The sequence below is a fragment of the Ascaphus truei genome, chromosome 7 (genome assembly GCF_040206685.1).
Source record: "Ascaphus truei isolate aAscTru1 chromosome 7, aAscTru1.hap1, whole genome shotgun sequence".
NCBI lineage: Eukaryota > Metazoa > Chordata > Amphibia > Anura > Ascaphidae > Ascaphus > Ascaphus truei.
Window position 1 is genome coordinate 48,274,910 of NC_134489.1, and position 12,520 is coordinate 48,287,429.

A 12,520-nucleotide genomic window follows, 5' to 3' on the forward strand; every position below is an offset into this window, starting at 1 on the left:
TAATGTGAATACTATAAAGGCTGCAATGAAAAAGATACAGCAGTGGTTTTCTTGTTACAAACTACTATATCAGTTGGGATCCCTGAAAGTGCCACATTCAAGGCACATCTTTTTAACTTATGACATGTAGTTAAACAGCCATAGGCTATAACACAAATGTGGCTCCTGGAAGCCCCTCATGGGGTTCTCTGTCTCTCTATGCATACCAATAGTCATATTGGTCCCTTTTGTTTTTTTGGACTGAGATTGTGAATTCTATGTATACACACACACAGCACTTCCACTGAGCAAGGGATTCTGGGAAATGACATGCAAATGAGCTCACAGTGCCACATTTTGCTTCAAACCCATTCAACATAGTTCCCCTATAGGCTTAAGCTTTCTGCATGGTCACAGCTTTGAGCACAGCCAGGGGTAAAAGATGCATAGCCAGTAAACACACCCACTTTTGAAGCAAAAGGTGGCACTGAGTGCTCATTTGCATGTCATTTCCCAGAATCCCTTGCTGCAGTGAAAGTGCTGTGTGCTGGGTGATAATGGTGAAAGGCGGGGTTGCAGACCTGCCTGAGACATGCAAATGAGCATACAGTAATAATTCCATTTGCTATATGCTTTACTGTGGAGGGTTTTTGTCACTTTTTGTACCCACCATAACTTAACTAAGTAGGGTATACATATATATATATATATTATTTGTTTTCTAAAATGAGAGTACAAGTAAAGTAAAGCAGAGGACCCACAGAGAGGAACGTGCTGTTCCCCTCTGTGGGTGCAGGCTGGGTACAGCAGTGGGACCTGAAGAGGACCCACGGAGAGGAGCTGCTATACCCAGCCTGCACCCACAGAGGAGAACTGCAGGTACCAGCTACTATACCCAGCCCGCACTATCTATATCTATATAATATATATCTATCAATATATATCAATCAATATATCTCTATCTCGCTTCTAGGAAGATTACATCGGTGTGTAATATTTGACTACTCACTGGGTGATGAGGTAGCAAGCGTGAAAATTATGGACACCAGGAACTTTTGTAGTAGAACATCAGTCTTTATTCACGTCCCGCGGCATGGGGACACATAACAGACATACTGTACGACAACGTTGTCCTATTTTCTCGTCATTGTTTACATCTGTCCCTTTTTCATTGTCTTTCTCCATTTGTCACACTTTGTTTCCCTGTAACTTTTACTTTCTCTCTTCTACTGTAGGTCATATCCAACTATCCTGATCGCCGTTTACGCCTGTTATCATCGGACAGGTAAGTAACTATATAACCCGTCTCTGGTATTTCATTTTCTCTTTTGCCTTCTCTCTTACCTTTTCTTCTACATGTTTGACACACTCGTGAATCTCCATCCCTCTTATTCTCTCACTGTCTTATCTCTCTCACAGCAGGACGATCATTGTAGAGGCACCCCATTCACAAGATCACAGCAGCACAAGCAATCTGTATATCCAAGAATGATGTCACTTCATCCTCCTCAGAGTGGGGACAGCGAGTGTCACTGCTGGGCTGTGCCTTGTGCGGCTTCCAACTCCCCTACAAAATCACAAGCCCCTGTCTGGGAACTCCTGCAATAAGGCACGGGCACAATTGCACAGTGGATGCCCCATGATGCATTGAGCAAAGGGACAGTGTGACAATCACCTTACAGCCACTGCTACACTAGTTGGCACGTCAGTGAGGGAGTGAGTAGCTGTTTGATTTGATAGTGCTGGACAAAGTGAAAGAACCATGTTACTGTGTAAGCTTAATTTACTGCCCTGCTTCTTGAGCAGGTATATGGGAGATGCTGTTTGAATGTCTGCAGTAAATAATTTTGTTTAAAGAATTTTTACTGAATTATTGTTTTAATTTTTACCTGTTTAAACAATGCTAGAGTTTACTCATTCATTGAAGCGGGAAATCATTTATTGTAGAGGGGATACCATAATAGTCTATGGGGGGCAATTATTTATTGCGGAAAAGGATCCTATTAAGGTCTAAGGGGACAAATCATTTCTTGTAGTTGGGGATCCCATTAAAGTCTATGGCAGTGGTTTTCAACCTTTTTTCTCTCAAGGCACCCATAATCACAGTGCTCAGTTGCTGAGGCACCCTTACAATATGACAGCACCCTCAGTCACAGGAGACACTCGGACAGAGACAGACTGTCAGGAAATAGAGGGAGCAGAGACAGACAGAGTCACAGTGGACACAACAGGACAGAACAAACACACACAAAAGGATAGAGAGACACAACCTCACCTCTGTCTGGTCCATGCTGCGACCTGCTCCTCTGCTTGGGCACATCCCCCAGGCTCCTGACACCACCTCCTGATTGGCTGTATCACCCAGCAGCAGCCAATCAGGATGGAGGAAACTGCCCAGCCTACTAGTAATTACCTGGCTCTCTGCTCAAGGAGATGGGTACAGTAAATCCCGCTGAACCCTTTTGATCCTCTCACAATACTCTGGTTGGGAAACACTGGTCTATAGAAACAAATCATTTATGTGGAGGCGGATTCAATTAAAGTTTATGGGGGCAAATCATTTCCTATAGGGAGAGATTTGATAAAAATCTATGGGGACAATTGTTTCCTGTAGAGAGGATGTTTGTGGGGACACATAATAGCAATAAATAGGGGAGTTTTAATGTTGAGATTGGGGTAACTAAAGAACAAAATAACACATGCATATTTTTTTTTTACTATTGAATGCCAGGGAGACATAGTATGCAAAGTAACAATGCTATTTCACTATACTGCAACTCCAAGATATGTGGGATGGCACCTTGAAATCCTTTGTGATAATATTTATTTATTTTTATAGTACTGACTCTATACATTAGAATCCTGCAGGCACAAGGAATCCCTGCCCCAAAGAGCTTACAATCTAATATTGGTGCCTGAGGCACAAAGAGATAGTGCCTACCATCAAACAAAGCTGACACTGGGATTTGAACCAGACACCACTGCTTCAAAATCAGTGCAGTTGTTTTCAGAGTCTGAGCCTTTACTCACTGCAGCACTCCTTCAGTACTTCAGTACTTGAGTAACAGATTTGACTGTCATGCATTGCAATGCAATATCTACAATTTTTCCTGCAATGGAATGCAGCTCCCTTGTAAAATAGAACTGGCAACACATTGCAAAGCAGAGAGCTTGGTTGTTCTTAGCTTGGGTGTTAAATGATTCTGAATTCTATAAATCCAAATACACTCTTTATACATTTCCTTAGCCTGTCTAAACTTAGCAATCACTTTTTTTTTTTCAGCGTCAGCCCAACACGTTCTGCGTCAATCATCAACGGAGTAGTGTTGTACCGAGTCCATTTAATAATAAAAAAAAAACAGGTAACAGGACAAAATGAAACATTTTACCCAGCTGGGTACCCGGTTATCCGGATGGCACTTACCTGCAGGGACGGAAGACCGGAGAGGAAGATTGTGGCGACATCTGGGACCAGCAGCAGACGTCCTGGTGGCAGCAGCTGAAGGTCTTTTTCATCCGACAGGAACACCAGGAACAGAGCACACAGCTGATGCCTGAGAGAGCCAGGGAAGCATGTGACCGGAGTAGGCGCATGCTATTGGACAGCCGGGGAGGAGCCGGCTGTCCAATAGTAACATTCCTGCTCCAGTCACATGCTTCTCCGGCTCACACGGGCATCAGCTGTGTGCTGTGTTCCTGTTGCTGCCGCCGGATGAACTAGGACTTAGGCTGCTGCCACCGCCACCAGGACGTCTGCTGCTGTTCTCAGGTGTTGCTGCGGTCTTCCTCATCGGTCTTCTGTCACCGGCTACAGGTAAGTGTTTAACTATTATCAGCTGCCCTGAAATTACCCAGTGCCGGTCCCAGCCCCATGCTGCTGGGTCCGGGTAATTTCCAGGTGGCTGAAAAAGCACGGGGTATTTTTCGGGTACCCGGTAAATCACTACATTAGAGCACTGTTTCTTCCTTTAGCAATATTAACTTTGATTTAGAAGAACCTCTTTGTTCTGTCACTAAGTAACTATAGTTAATCCTATGTTCCTAAGCTTTTAAGACCTATGGCTATTGTATTGTCTTTTACTACTATTTAACTAACCTTTGATTCCAAACTCAAGACCATATACTATTCAACTCAGCAGACTTTAAACATACCAAGTTTCTTAAATCACATAAAACATTTCTACACCTGCCTGTCTTCAGACTGATTTATCTTCTTATCTTTGCAGAGGCAGCTAAACATTTGCCAATATAATTTGTAACTTAAAACTAAATTACTTATTTTAACTAGTTACATGCTGAATACATATGTATATAGACAATATAGCATCTTTATTATTTCGGCCTGAAATAATCTTTTCTTCATTACTTACAGGTAGTGGGCTTAACCTTTATTAAATGCACTAAGTGAGAGGAAAGAAAGAATCCCTATATTGTGGCACTTAGAGAGTGCACCCAAACTAAAACTTAATATTTATTGATTAATCTTAAAATGATAACTGTTTGGAATAACCATAGATGCAGGACAAATTGTTATTAAAATTAATAAAAAAAACGGTCACATCTACCCCTACTGTCACAAGCTGCTCTTCCGCTTTACATTGAGAAATCAATGAATCTCCCCTACACTCAAATACACCTTGCCAATACACGTGTTTAAAAATATGAAAGTGGCTTTAATAGCAGACATAAAAAAACACAACGTTTCGGGGGTAACCCCTTTGTCAGGCGAAATATTAGAATAGTGCACACAAACCATTTTTTATATACCCCTGCATCACGTACACAGCGTCAACTTGTAATTTCGCCATAAAATCAGACTACACACACACACGGTCTTCATTAGAATATCAGCTGATATTTTTATCAATGAAATCGCGCCCTTGACGCTCACTGTGATGTACAGTACTCCTTATTAAGCAACTTGTTCTATATTACTGTTTTTTTTAAAGTGACAGTAATAAACACCAATTTTTTTTTCCATACCTACCAAAACACTTCTCTCTGCAACACTTGGAGACATACCTGTGAAAACCCCTGAGATATCCGGTAAATATGCGAATTTAAAATAATTTGAATACACCCTGCATATTCAAATTAGAATATTGCCCAGGTAACTCAGATGAGTTCACAGGCATCTGTCTATGTCTTGCGTAGGAGTGTTTTGGGAGGTACAAAAGTGAATACATCTTTTTCTCTCTCTCTGTATCGCCAACTCTAGGTTACGTTAAGGCCACGCGTTAACCTTAACAGACTTTTATGGGTATGTAATGTTAATGCAATGTTTCTCTCCTCTTTTTTTTTTTGCATCCCATAAGTAACATCCATTCTAGTTCATGCAATGCTGTTGTTTTTTTGGGGGAGAAAACATATCTTAACGTTACATTATTATCCTATAAAGATATACAGGCTGAATGTGATATTAACGTAACGTGTCACTTAACAGAGCTTTGTGGATCTGGGTCTGAACCGATAATAAATATCTGAAGCTACATTCTTCCCCCAGCCCCCCCCCCCCATTCCTTTTTATATGTAAAGCATGTGACAATGTATAATTCTACATTCTTACCTATGCTGGCAATCGTTTGATGCTCCTGTTATAAATCTGTAAAAATCCTGATTGTGTGCCTAATTAAATGGCCGCCTCCTAACTTTGTGCTGCAGTCTGTGAAATGCTGCAGCTGATATGTAACCACATGTAACACATTATTGTTACAGCTTCCAGAGTAATAGATAATCTGCTGTTTGGCTCACAGCAACAGATCTGTTTGTGATACTTTGTTGCCAAAGGGCAGAGCCTGGGTGTATGGGAGAACCTGTTTCTAAAGAGGAAGTGGATGAGACATTCTAAATGATTGCTGTAGCAACTAAAGAATGATCAGTACATTTAAAAAAGAAAAAAAAAAAAAAAGAATGCAGACAGTATTACTTAATACTACAGAACAGATTTATTTAAAGAAAACAAAAAATGTTTCATGTTTTGCTTCTTTAACTCGCCCCTGATCCCTACAGGGTAATGTCACGTGAGCATTATATTAGTAGTGTTCTAGCAACAGAGATAACAAAAGAGATGGGCTCCAGTATTACAGCATCATCAATAAATACTTTATTACAGACAACAAACAGAAAATAACAAAAAAATGCAGTACAAAACAGGGACAGACCCTGCTTCTGACACCCCACTAACTCAACCTTCTGCACCTCTCCCCATCTGCTCTCTCTTTGTGAAATACATTTGTCAATGTGCAAACAAGACCCAAGGTGAATTTGAATCTCTCAATATGGAGGACCAAGGGTCTCTGTTAGAGTGATTTTTGATCGGTAGAGGAATGGGATGTTGTGCAGGGGTCTCTTGCTGTGATGAGGTTAATGAAGCAATACTCTCTCACTAGCATAGATGTGGGGTAGGATAGAATGATGCTCTGCGGGCGTCCCCTTCAGCACTGATGGGGTTAAAAAAGCAACGCTCTGCAGAAGACAGTCATACAATAAATGTGCAGCTATCTTCCCAGGGAGATTTAAGTCTCACACAGCAGAGACACAGTAAACATTCTAAAGTGACAAATTATTGCTACTTCCCCCAAACAAAACTCCACATTTCCAAACAGGAGCATCCCACCCTCACCCCCCCCCCCCTGTCCCCCCTGCCCCCCCAATAAAAAGGAGTCACAAGTTAGAAGGCACTTGGTTTTTTTTGGGGTGCACAAAAGACCCATCAACAATGAACAAACACAGAGGGACATTATACACGGATGCAGCAATAAGTGTGATGTTATTTTCTGATACTGCTGCCGTTTTTAGGACAAGCAGGGTCTACAAAGATTACTAATGAATCTGACTGCGCTGAAGCATTTTCTGGTTCCACAAATGATATCACAAATCAGAGTTGGCTACCTCCTGCAACGTCATCAAGAGTATTTCACCCTGTGTTCTTCCAGAATTCATATAGTCATATAGATTGCAGGTTTATGCTACATGCTGTTTCTTGAACAATTTTTGTATTTATTTTTGTTAAAACAACATTCCTACTTATTCTGAAGTATGTCGAATTTGAGACAACTCAACCCGACACTCAGCAACTCTACTGAAAGATGCAGCGTAGGAATGCTGTTTTAACCCATTTCCTGCTTGAGAGGCCTGCAACGCCTTGCAGAGCAATGCTTTGCTGGGCCCTCTGTAAGGAAGGGGTTAATTTAAGTGCACCTTAATTCCATGACGTAACACACCCTTCACCACTGGTGCTCTGCCACCGTCATGATGTGCAGATAATTTGATTTAGGATGGGCTGCTGCATTAAGCCAGGCCAGAGGAGGCTTGTCCATTTAATGTATTAATAAATATTAACATTTCTCCAGCATTCCTGGATACAGCCACTCTGAAATAAATAAGTGAATTCACAGATCAGAGTTCAGTATCCATAAAATATTTGAGCTGCATTCTTTCATTATTATTTTTAACAATTTGCAGTATATTCAAGGATTTGGGGGTATTATTGCTTGAAATGCCACCCATGAATAAATAATGTATACATTAACTCCTCCAGCCCTGGCGAGGCTTTGTTACATAATGTATAATATGTAACACTAAGAGCCATGTTGTGGGCCCCTGCAGCGCCTGAGGGGTTAATAACAAATCGATACGGCTGTAATAGGAGGAGGGGGATTAAGGTTGAGGGGCATTTGGGGGAAGGAAAGGGGTCAGGGAACTGTTCTCAACTAGTAGTCGTCAAAAACACCCCAATCTCTGCCTTTTCTAGCAGCAGCAGAAGAGTTAAAGGAGTGATGCTCTGCAGGCCCCCCTGACCAAGTTTTGTTGGCAGTGAATTAGTTTACTGAGCAATGCTCTGCAAATCCTTGCTGGCAGTGATTGCACAAAGTCGCAATGCTCTGCAGGTTCCTTTGGTACTGAAGGTCTGAGTGGAGCTATACTCTACAGAGGTACAATGCTCTGCAGCTTTTCTTAACAGTGAGTTTTTCAAATATGCCGTGTGATGTCTCTGTTTCAGTCAGTAAAGTGATGCTCTGCAGGCCTCTGCACTGCAAAGGTGGAATCTTCTGCAGGGTCTTCATTTGCAGTGAAGGTGTCAGTGTGGCAATGCTCTGCTGAGCTCTCCAGATTGTAAATATGCAATGCCCTGCAGGTAATGATCTTTCCCAGACCTGGCTCACGTGTGTGCAGTTCCTGTTATCCAAGCTGATCCTCATATGTCTTGCGGAAACAGTCTCCAGCAGGGAAGAAGTCCCAGCATCTCTCCTGATACATCTTCCAGACATAGGACTCCTGCAAGAGGGGAGACAGGTCTCTCATACTGTACATCATGTGCTGAGAGATTTATGGTCTAATAATCGGGGCAACACAGCACCAATTCTTCCATTAAACTGGAACTTGAAGTTTAACAAACCAAAATCTCACTGAGCAGTCTAGATGTTTAATAAATAATGTGCCGTTTCTTGCCTATGTTTTGCAGCTGGGAAAGTTTCCTAAATACCACCCAATGAGAGTTATTTCCCGCTGCATTAGTGTATCAAATTTTTTTGCTCCTATACTGTCCCTGCATGTTTCTATTTGTGATTTGGGTGGTATTAACAGGTGGAGTTAGAGTTGCAAGATGACAAAAATCCTTATGCCGCATTGTGTTACTTCTTATACTGTCAAACTCCTTCAGGTCTGAAGAAGTGGACTAAAACTCCATGGTTAATGAACCACATTGCATGTGAGAAATGTAAGTAACTAATTTATTACATCAGGCACAGTCGCAATATAATACTGATCTTATTACATTAGCCGTTCAAAGAAGCAAAAAAAACCTTAATATACAGACCTCTTAATTTTTCAGAGCTCAAATTCAAATATCAAATTCATAATCCTCTTGCTGTTGTATAGCTCATTTTCAAAGTCATGTACAGTATGGCCTTTTGCCTTGTAACTCTGTAATACTGTAGCAGTCCAAGTATCCTTATGGGAGGGCTGCACCTGTGACCTTATAATTACCTTTGTTTTCCCACCGCTGACATAAGAGGGAGGTGCCACTCACCCCTCAGACTTCTATTGAGCTGCCAGGTTTACTGGTGGTGTATTCTCACAATCCAGGCGGAGCATAAAGGGAAAAATCAACACAGAAAATCTAAGTGCAGACAATAGTGCAAAGATAAATAAATTTCAGCTTCGTTCTTGGCGCTTATGTGCAGCCTCCGCACAGGATATATGATGTAATAAAGCAACTCCAAAAACTGTGGCAAACTGTTCTTGTGTACCAGGTCAGGATGTACCGCAGTAGGGAATATCAGGAGAGATGTACCTCAGCGTCCAAACGGAGGCAGATGTGGTGAGCGGCAGTATCAAGCGGCATTCTCCAACACACATAATAGTGTTAAGTGCCTTTTTATCTTCGCAATATTGTCAGTGCAATTTTTTTACCCTTTTAACATAAAGACTTTTCTTACCTTATTGATCTGTGCTATGGATACCTTTCTCTCCTTTTGCTGAGGTACATCTCTCCTGATATTCCCTACTGGGGTACATTTCCTGACCTGGTACACAAGAACAGTTTGCCACACTTTTGGAGTTGCATATCCTGTGAGGAGGCTGCACATAAGATCAAGAACTAAGCTGAAATGTATTTATCTTTGCACTATTATCTGCACTTAGATTTTCTGTGTTTATTTTTCCCTTTATGCTCCCCCTGGATTGTGAGAATCCAGTTCAACGTTTTGGGACCAGTGAAGACAGACCCTACCAGAGGGTTTGAGCAGGGAGTTACAGCTCTATATTGCACAACTTTTTATTGCACATATTTATGCACAGTATTATAATTGTTTTCACACCTTTTTATCGTCTTCATTTATCACTTTAAGAATAGTGATCACTTTTTGTGTCAAGCGCCTGTTAGATCACTTTTACCATGTCAGGTTTACTTGTGGTAACACAACTTATGCAGTGCTCTGTGGTTTACAGAAGAAAGGCGGAGGTACAGGTAGATACATCTGTGGATTCCACTTACCTGCCCCGTGTGCTCTGTATCATCCTTATTAATCAGGTACATCAGGAAGAACCTGGGAGGGAGAGGACCGGAGGATAATGTCAAATCACTTCAAATGTCAGTGCCTTAACTCTTTCACTGCAATGCATTGCGGAGCAAATATATCAATTTGTTGCTGACACCATTGGCAGAGATGTGGTCCTATTAAGCAGTACATACAAGTGGAGTTGCAGTACAGTAAAACCAGTCTAGCATGTGTTCCTGACCCTGCTCCCCCTCCAGAGGCCCATAACTCACATGTAATTGGCCAGGTTATGCTCTTCCAGTGTGTGCATCTCAAACCCATGTGGCGTCCGATCAAAATAATCACTGCCAATACCACAGATGAAACATTTGGTCTGGGAAAAGATGAAGGAGAAAAGGGGAGTGAGTGAGAAAGAGAGGGATAGATAGATAAACACCAGTGTACAGTCAAATAGACAGCTATACAGGCATACCCCGCATTAACGTACGCAATGGGACCGGAGCATGTATGTAATGTGAAAATGTACTTAAAGTGAAGCACTACCTTTTCCCACTTATTGATGCATGTACTGTACTGCAATCATCATATACATGCATAACTGATGTAAATAACGCATGTGTAACAGGCTATAGTCTCCCCGCTTGCGCACAGCTTCGTTACAGGTAGGGAGCCGGTATTGCTGTTCAGGTCGTGCTGACTGGCGCATGCGCGAGCTGCCATTTGCCTATTGAGCGATATGTATTACTCGCGAGTGTACTTAAAGTGAGTGTCCTTAAACCGGGGTATGCCTGTACTGATAAGTAGGAAAATAGATATTCGATACATACAGACATACATATAACAGACCGATAGATAAGCAGAGACAGACATGATAAGAACAGACAGAGACAAACAGATGATAGATAGATCTGGTTTTACCTCCATATCCTCCTTCACTTGCTCCTGTTGGTCTCTCAGTTCTCCAAATGCATCAATGATCAGACCTGATGAAGAACGTGACAATGTCAATAGTCAGCCTAACACAGCTCTGCATTCTGATTAGTGCATTAGAAATTAATTATAGTGCTCAGAGCCCAAATTAACTAGGATTGGTGCATTGATAAGACAACGCCAATCCGAGTTTCTTATGGGTCACATTACCAACAGATGCACAGAATGGTGCCATTTGGTTGTTGGCCTCACTGGTAGGCCCACCAACTACACACCCTGGATGATGGCTAGCAGGATGACAATGACGAAGAAGAAGAAGGTTATGTCAAAGACAACTCGGTAAAGTTCGTATTCGTCTCCCGCGGGGTCCTCAATCTCATCTCCAATACCCCCTCCAGCACGGACTCCAACGTACATGTGAAAGAGGTAACACTGAGGAAAGATGGAGGAAGACACATTATATATGGAGAGGAAACCTCAAAAGTCTTAGCAAGAGCAATGGGAGAGTCATCCCATACAATCAGAATACACCAGGCTTAAAATTGAAAAAGTGGGTGACTTTTTGTTACCATTAGAGTAGGGAACCATTGTATATAGTTTGAATGCATCATTAAATTATCATTGGTACAGTTTCTTAGTTTTGTTACATTGGTGTATTACTTGTACAGTTACTATTGGTATAGATTATAGATTGCTCATCACTCGAGTCTAGGCGCAAAGTTCACCTTTCCTGTCTTGCCTTCAAATTCTTTATGGGCAAGCTACCCAACTACCTGAACAAGCTCTTCACCCCTACCACATGTAGCACCTATCACCTGAGATCAGACGCCAAAAGACTGTTCATGGCCCCAAGGCTCCAAAAAGTATCCGGCCGCTCCTCCTTCTCTTACCGTACACCCCAAAACTGGAACAACCTACCAGAGACTCTTACATCCACCACCAGTCTAAATTCTTTCAAATCTAAGGCTGTCACACATTTTAATCTGGTCTGTAACTGTTTCATACGCCCATAACATAAATTATCTTTAACTGTGCATGCAATGTCTTGTATATAATGTATACCCTGTTCATTTATGTAACTGTATTTGTAAACATGTATTATTTGTCATATTAACTCTTCCCAGGACATACTTGAAATCGAGAGGTAACTCTCAATGTATTACTTCCTGGTAAAATATTTTATAAATAAATAATACCCCAGGCTGAAGGGGTGTCCGCAGGCCCCATAGTGCACTCCGAATTGGGGTGTTTCGGTGTTATTTAATGTTTTATTATTGTGTCTTTTGTGCATTAATGTATTTTGATTAGGGTGCCCATTGAGTGCCATAGTGGCTTATCAAGCCCATATTATTATATGGGTATGATGTACCACTATACAACTCAATGGGTACAGGGTGGGTATAGTGGGTCCGTGGTGGGTGGGTAGCGGGGCAGGGTGGGTTAACTCCTTAATTACTGTAGCGGGTATTAACCGCTAAGGTGATTAAGGGGTTAGGGGCCATTAGAATGTATATATTATGTATGTATGCTTTCTGGCAACGGAGGACAGGGGCCTGCAGTATCCTGACGAGGACGCCCTTCATATTGGCTGTGGTAAGTAGAACTGTACT

The 12,520-nt window shown here is 41.8% G+C and overlaps 2 protein-coding genes across 12 annotated transcripts in view; one reads left to right on the forward strand and one right to left on the reverse strand.

The window, feature by feature from the left end:
• MAP4K1 (mitogen-activated protein kinase kinase kinase kinase 1) overlaps positions 1 to 1,838 on the forward strand; it is a 65,771-nt gene extending 63,933 nt beyond the window's left edge. The window contains exons 30-31 of the mRNA XM_075608316.1: positions 1,215 to 1,264; positions 1,399 to 1,838. Coding sequence (XP_075464431.1) covers positions 1,215 to 1,264; positions 1,399 to 1,471 — 123 coding nt within the window. The 3' untranslated portion in view covers positions 1,472 to 1,838. The remainder of the gene's footprint in view (positions 1 to 1,214; positions 1,265 to 1,398) is intronic.
• Positions 1,839 to 6,059: 4,221 nt separating this feature from the next.
• RYR1 (ryanodine receptor 1) overlaps positions 6,060 to 12,520 on the reverse strand; it is a 132,542-nt gene continuing 126,081 nt past the window's right edge. For all 11 annotated transcript variants that reach the window (XM_075608326.1, XM_075608327.1, XM_075608325.1 and 8 more), the window contains 5 exons: positions 11,186 to 11,342; positions 10,899 to 10,963; positions 10,253 to 10,353; positions 9,977 to 10,028; positions 6,060 to 8,256 (listed from right to left, as the gene is read on the reverse strand). In XM_075608326.1, coding sequence (XP_075464441.1) covers positions 8,161 to 8,256; positions 9,977 to 10,028; positions 10,253 to 10,353; positions 10,899 to 10,963; positions 11,186 to 11,342 — 471 coding nt within the window. In that variant the 3' untranslated portion in view covers positions 6,060 to 8,160. The remainder of the gene's footprint in view (positions 8,257 to 9,976; positions 10,029 to 10,252; positions 10,354 to 10,898; positions 10,964 to 11,185; positions 11,343 to 12,520) is intronic.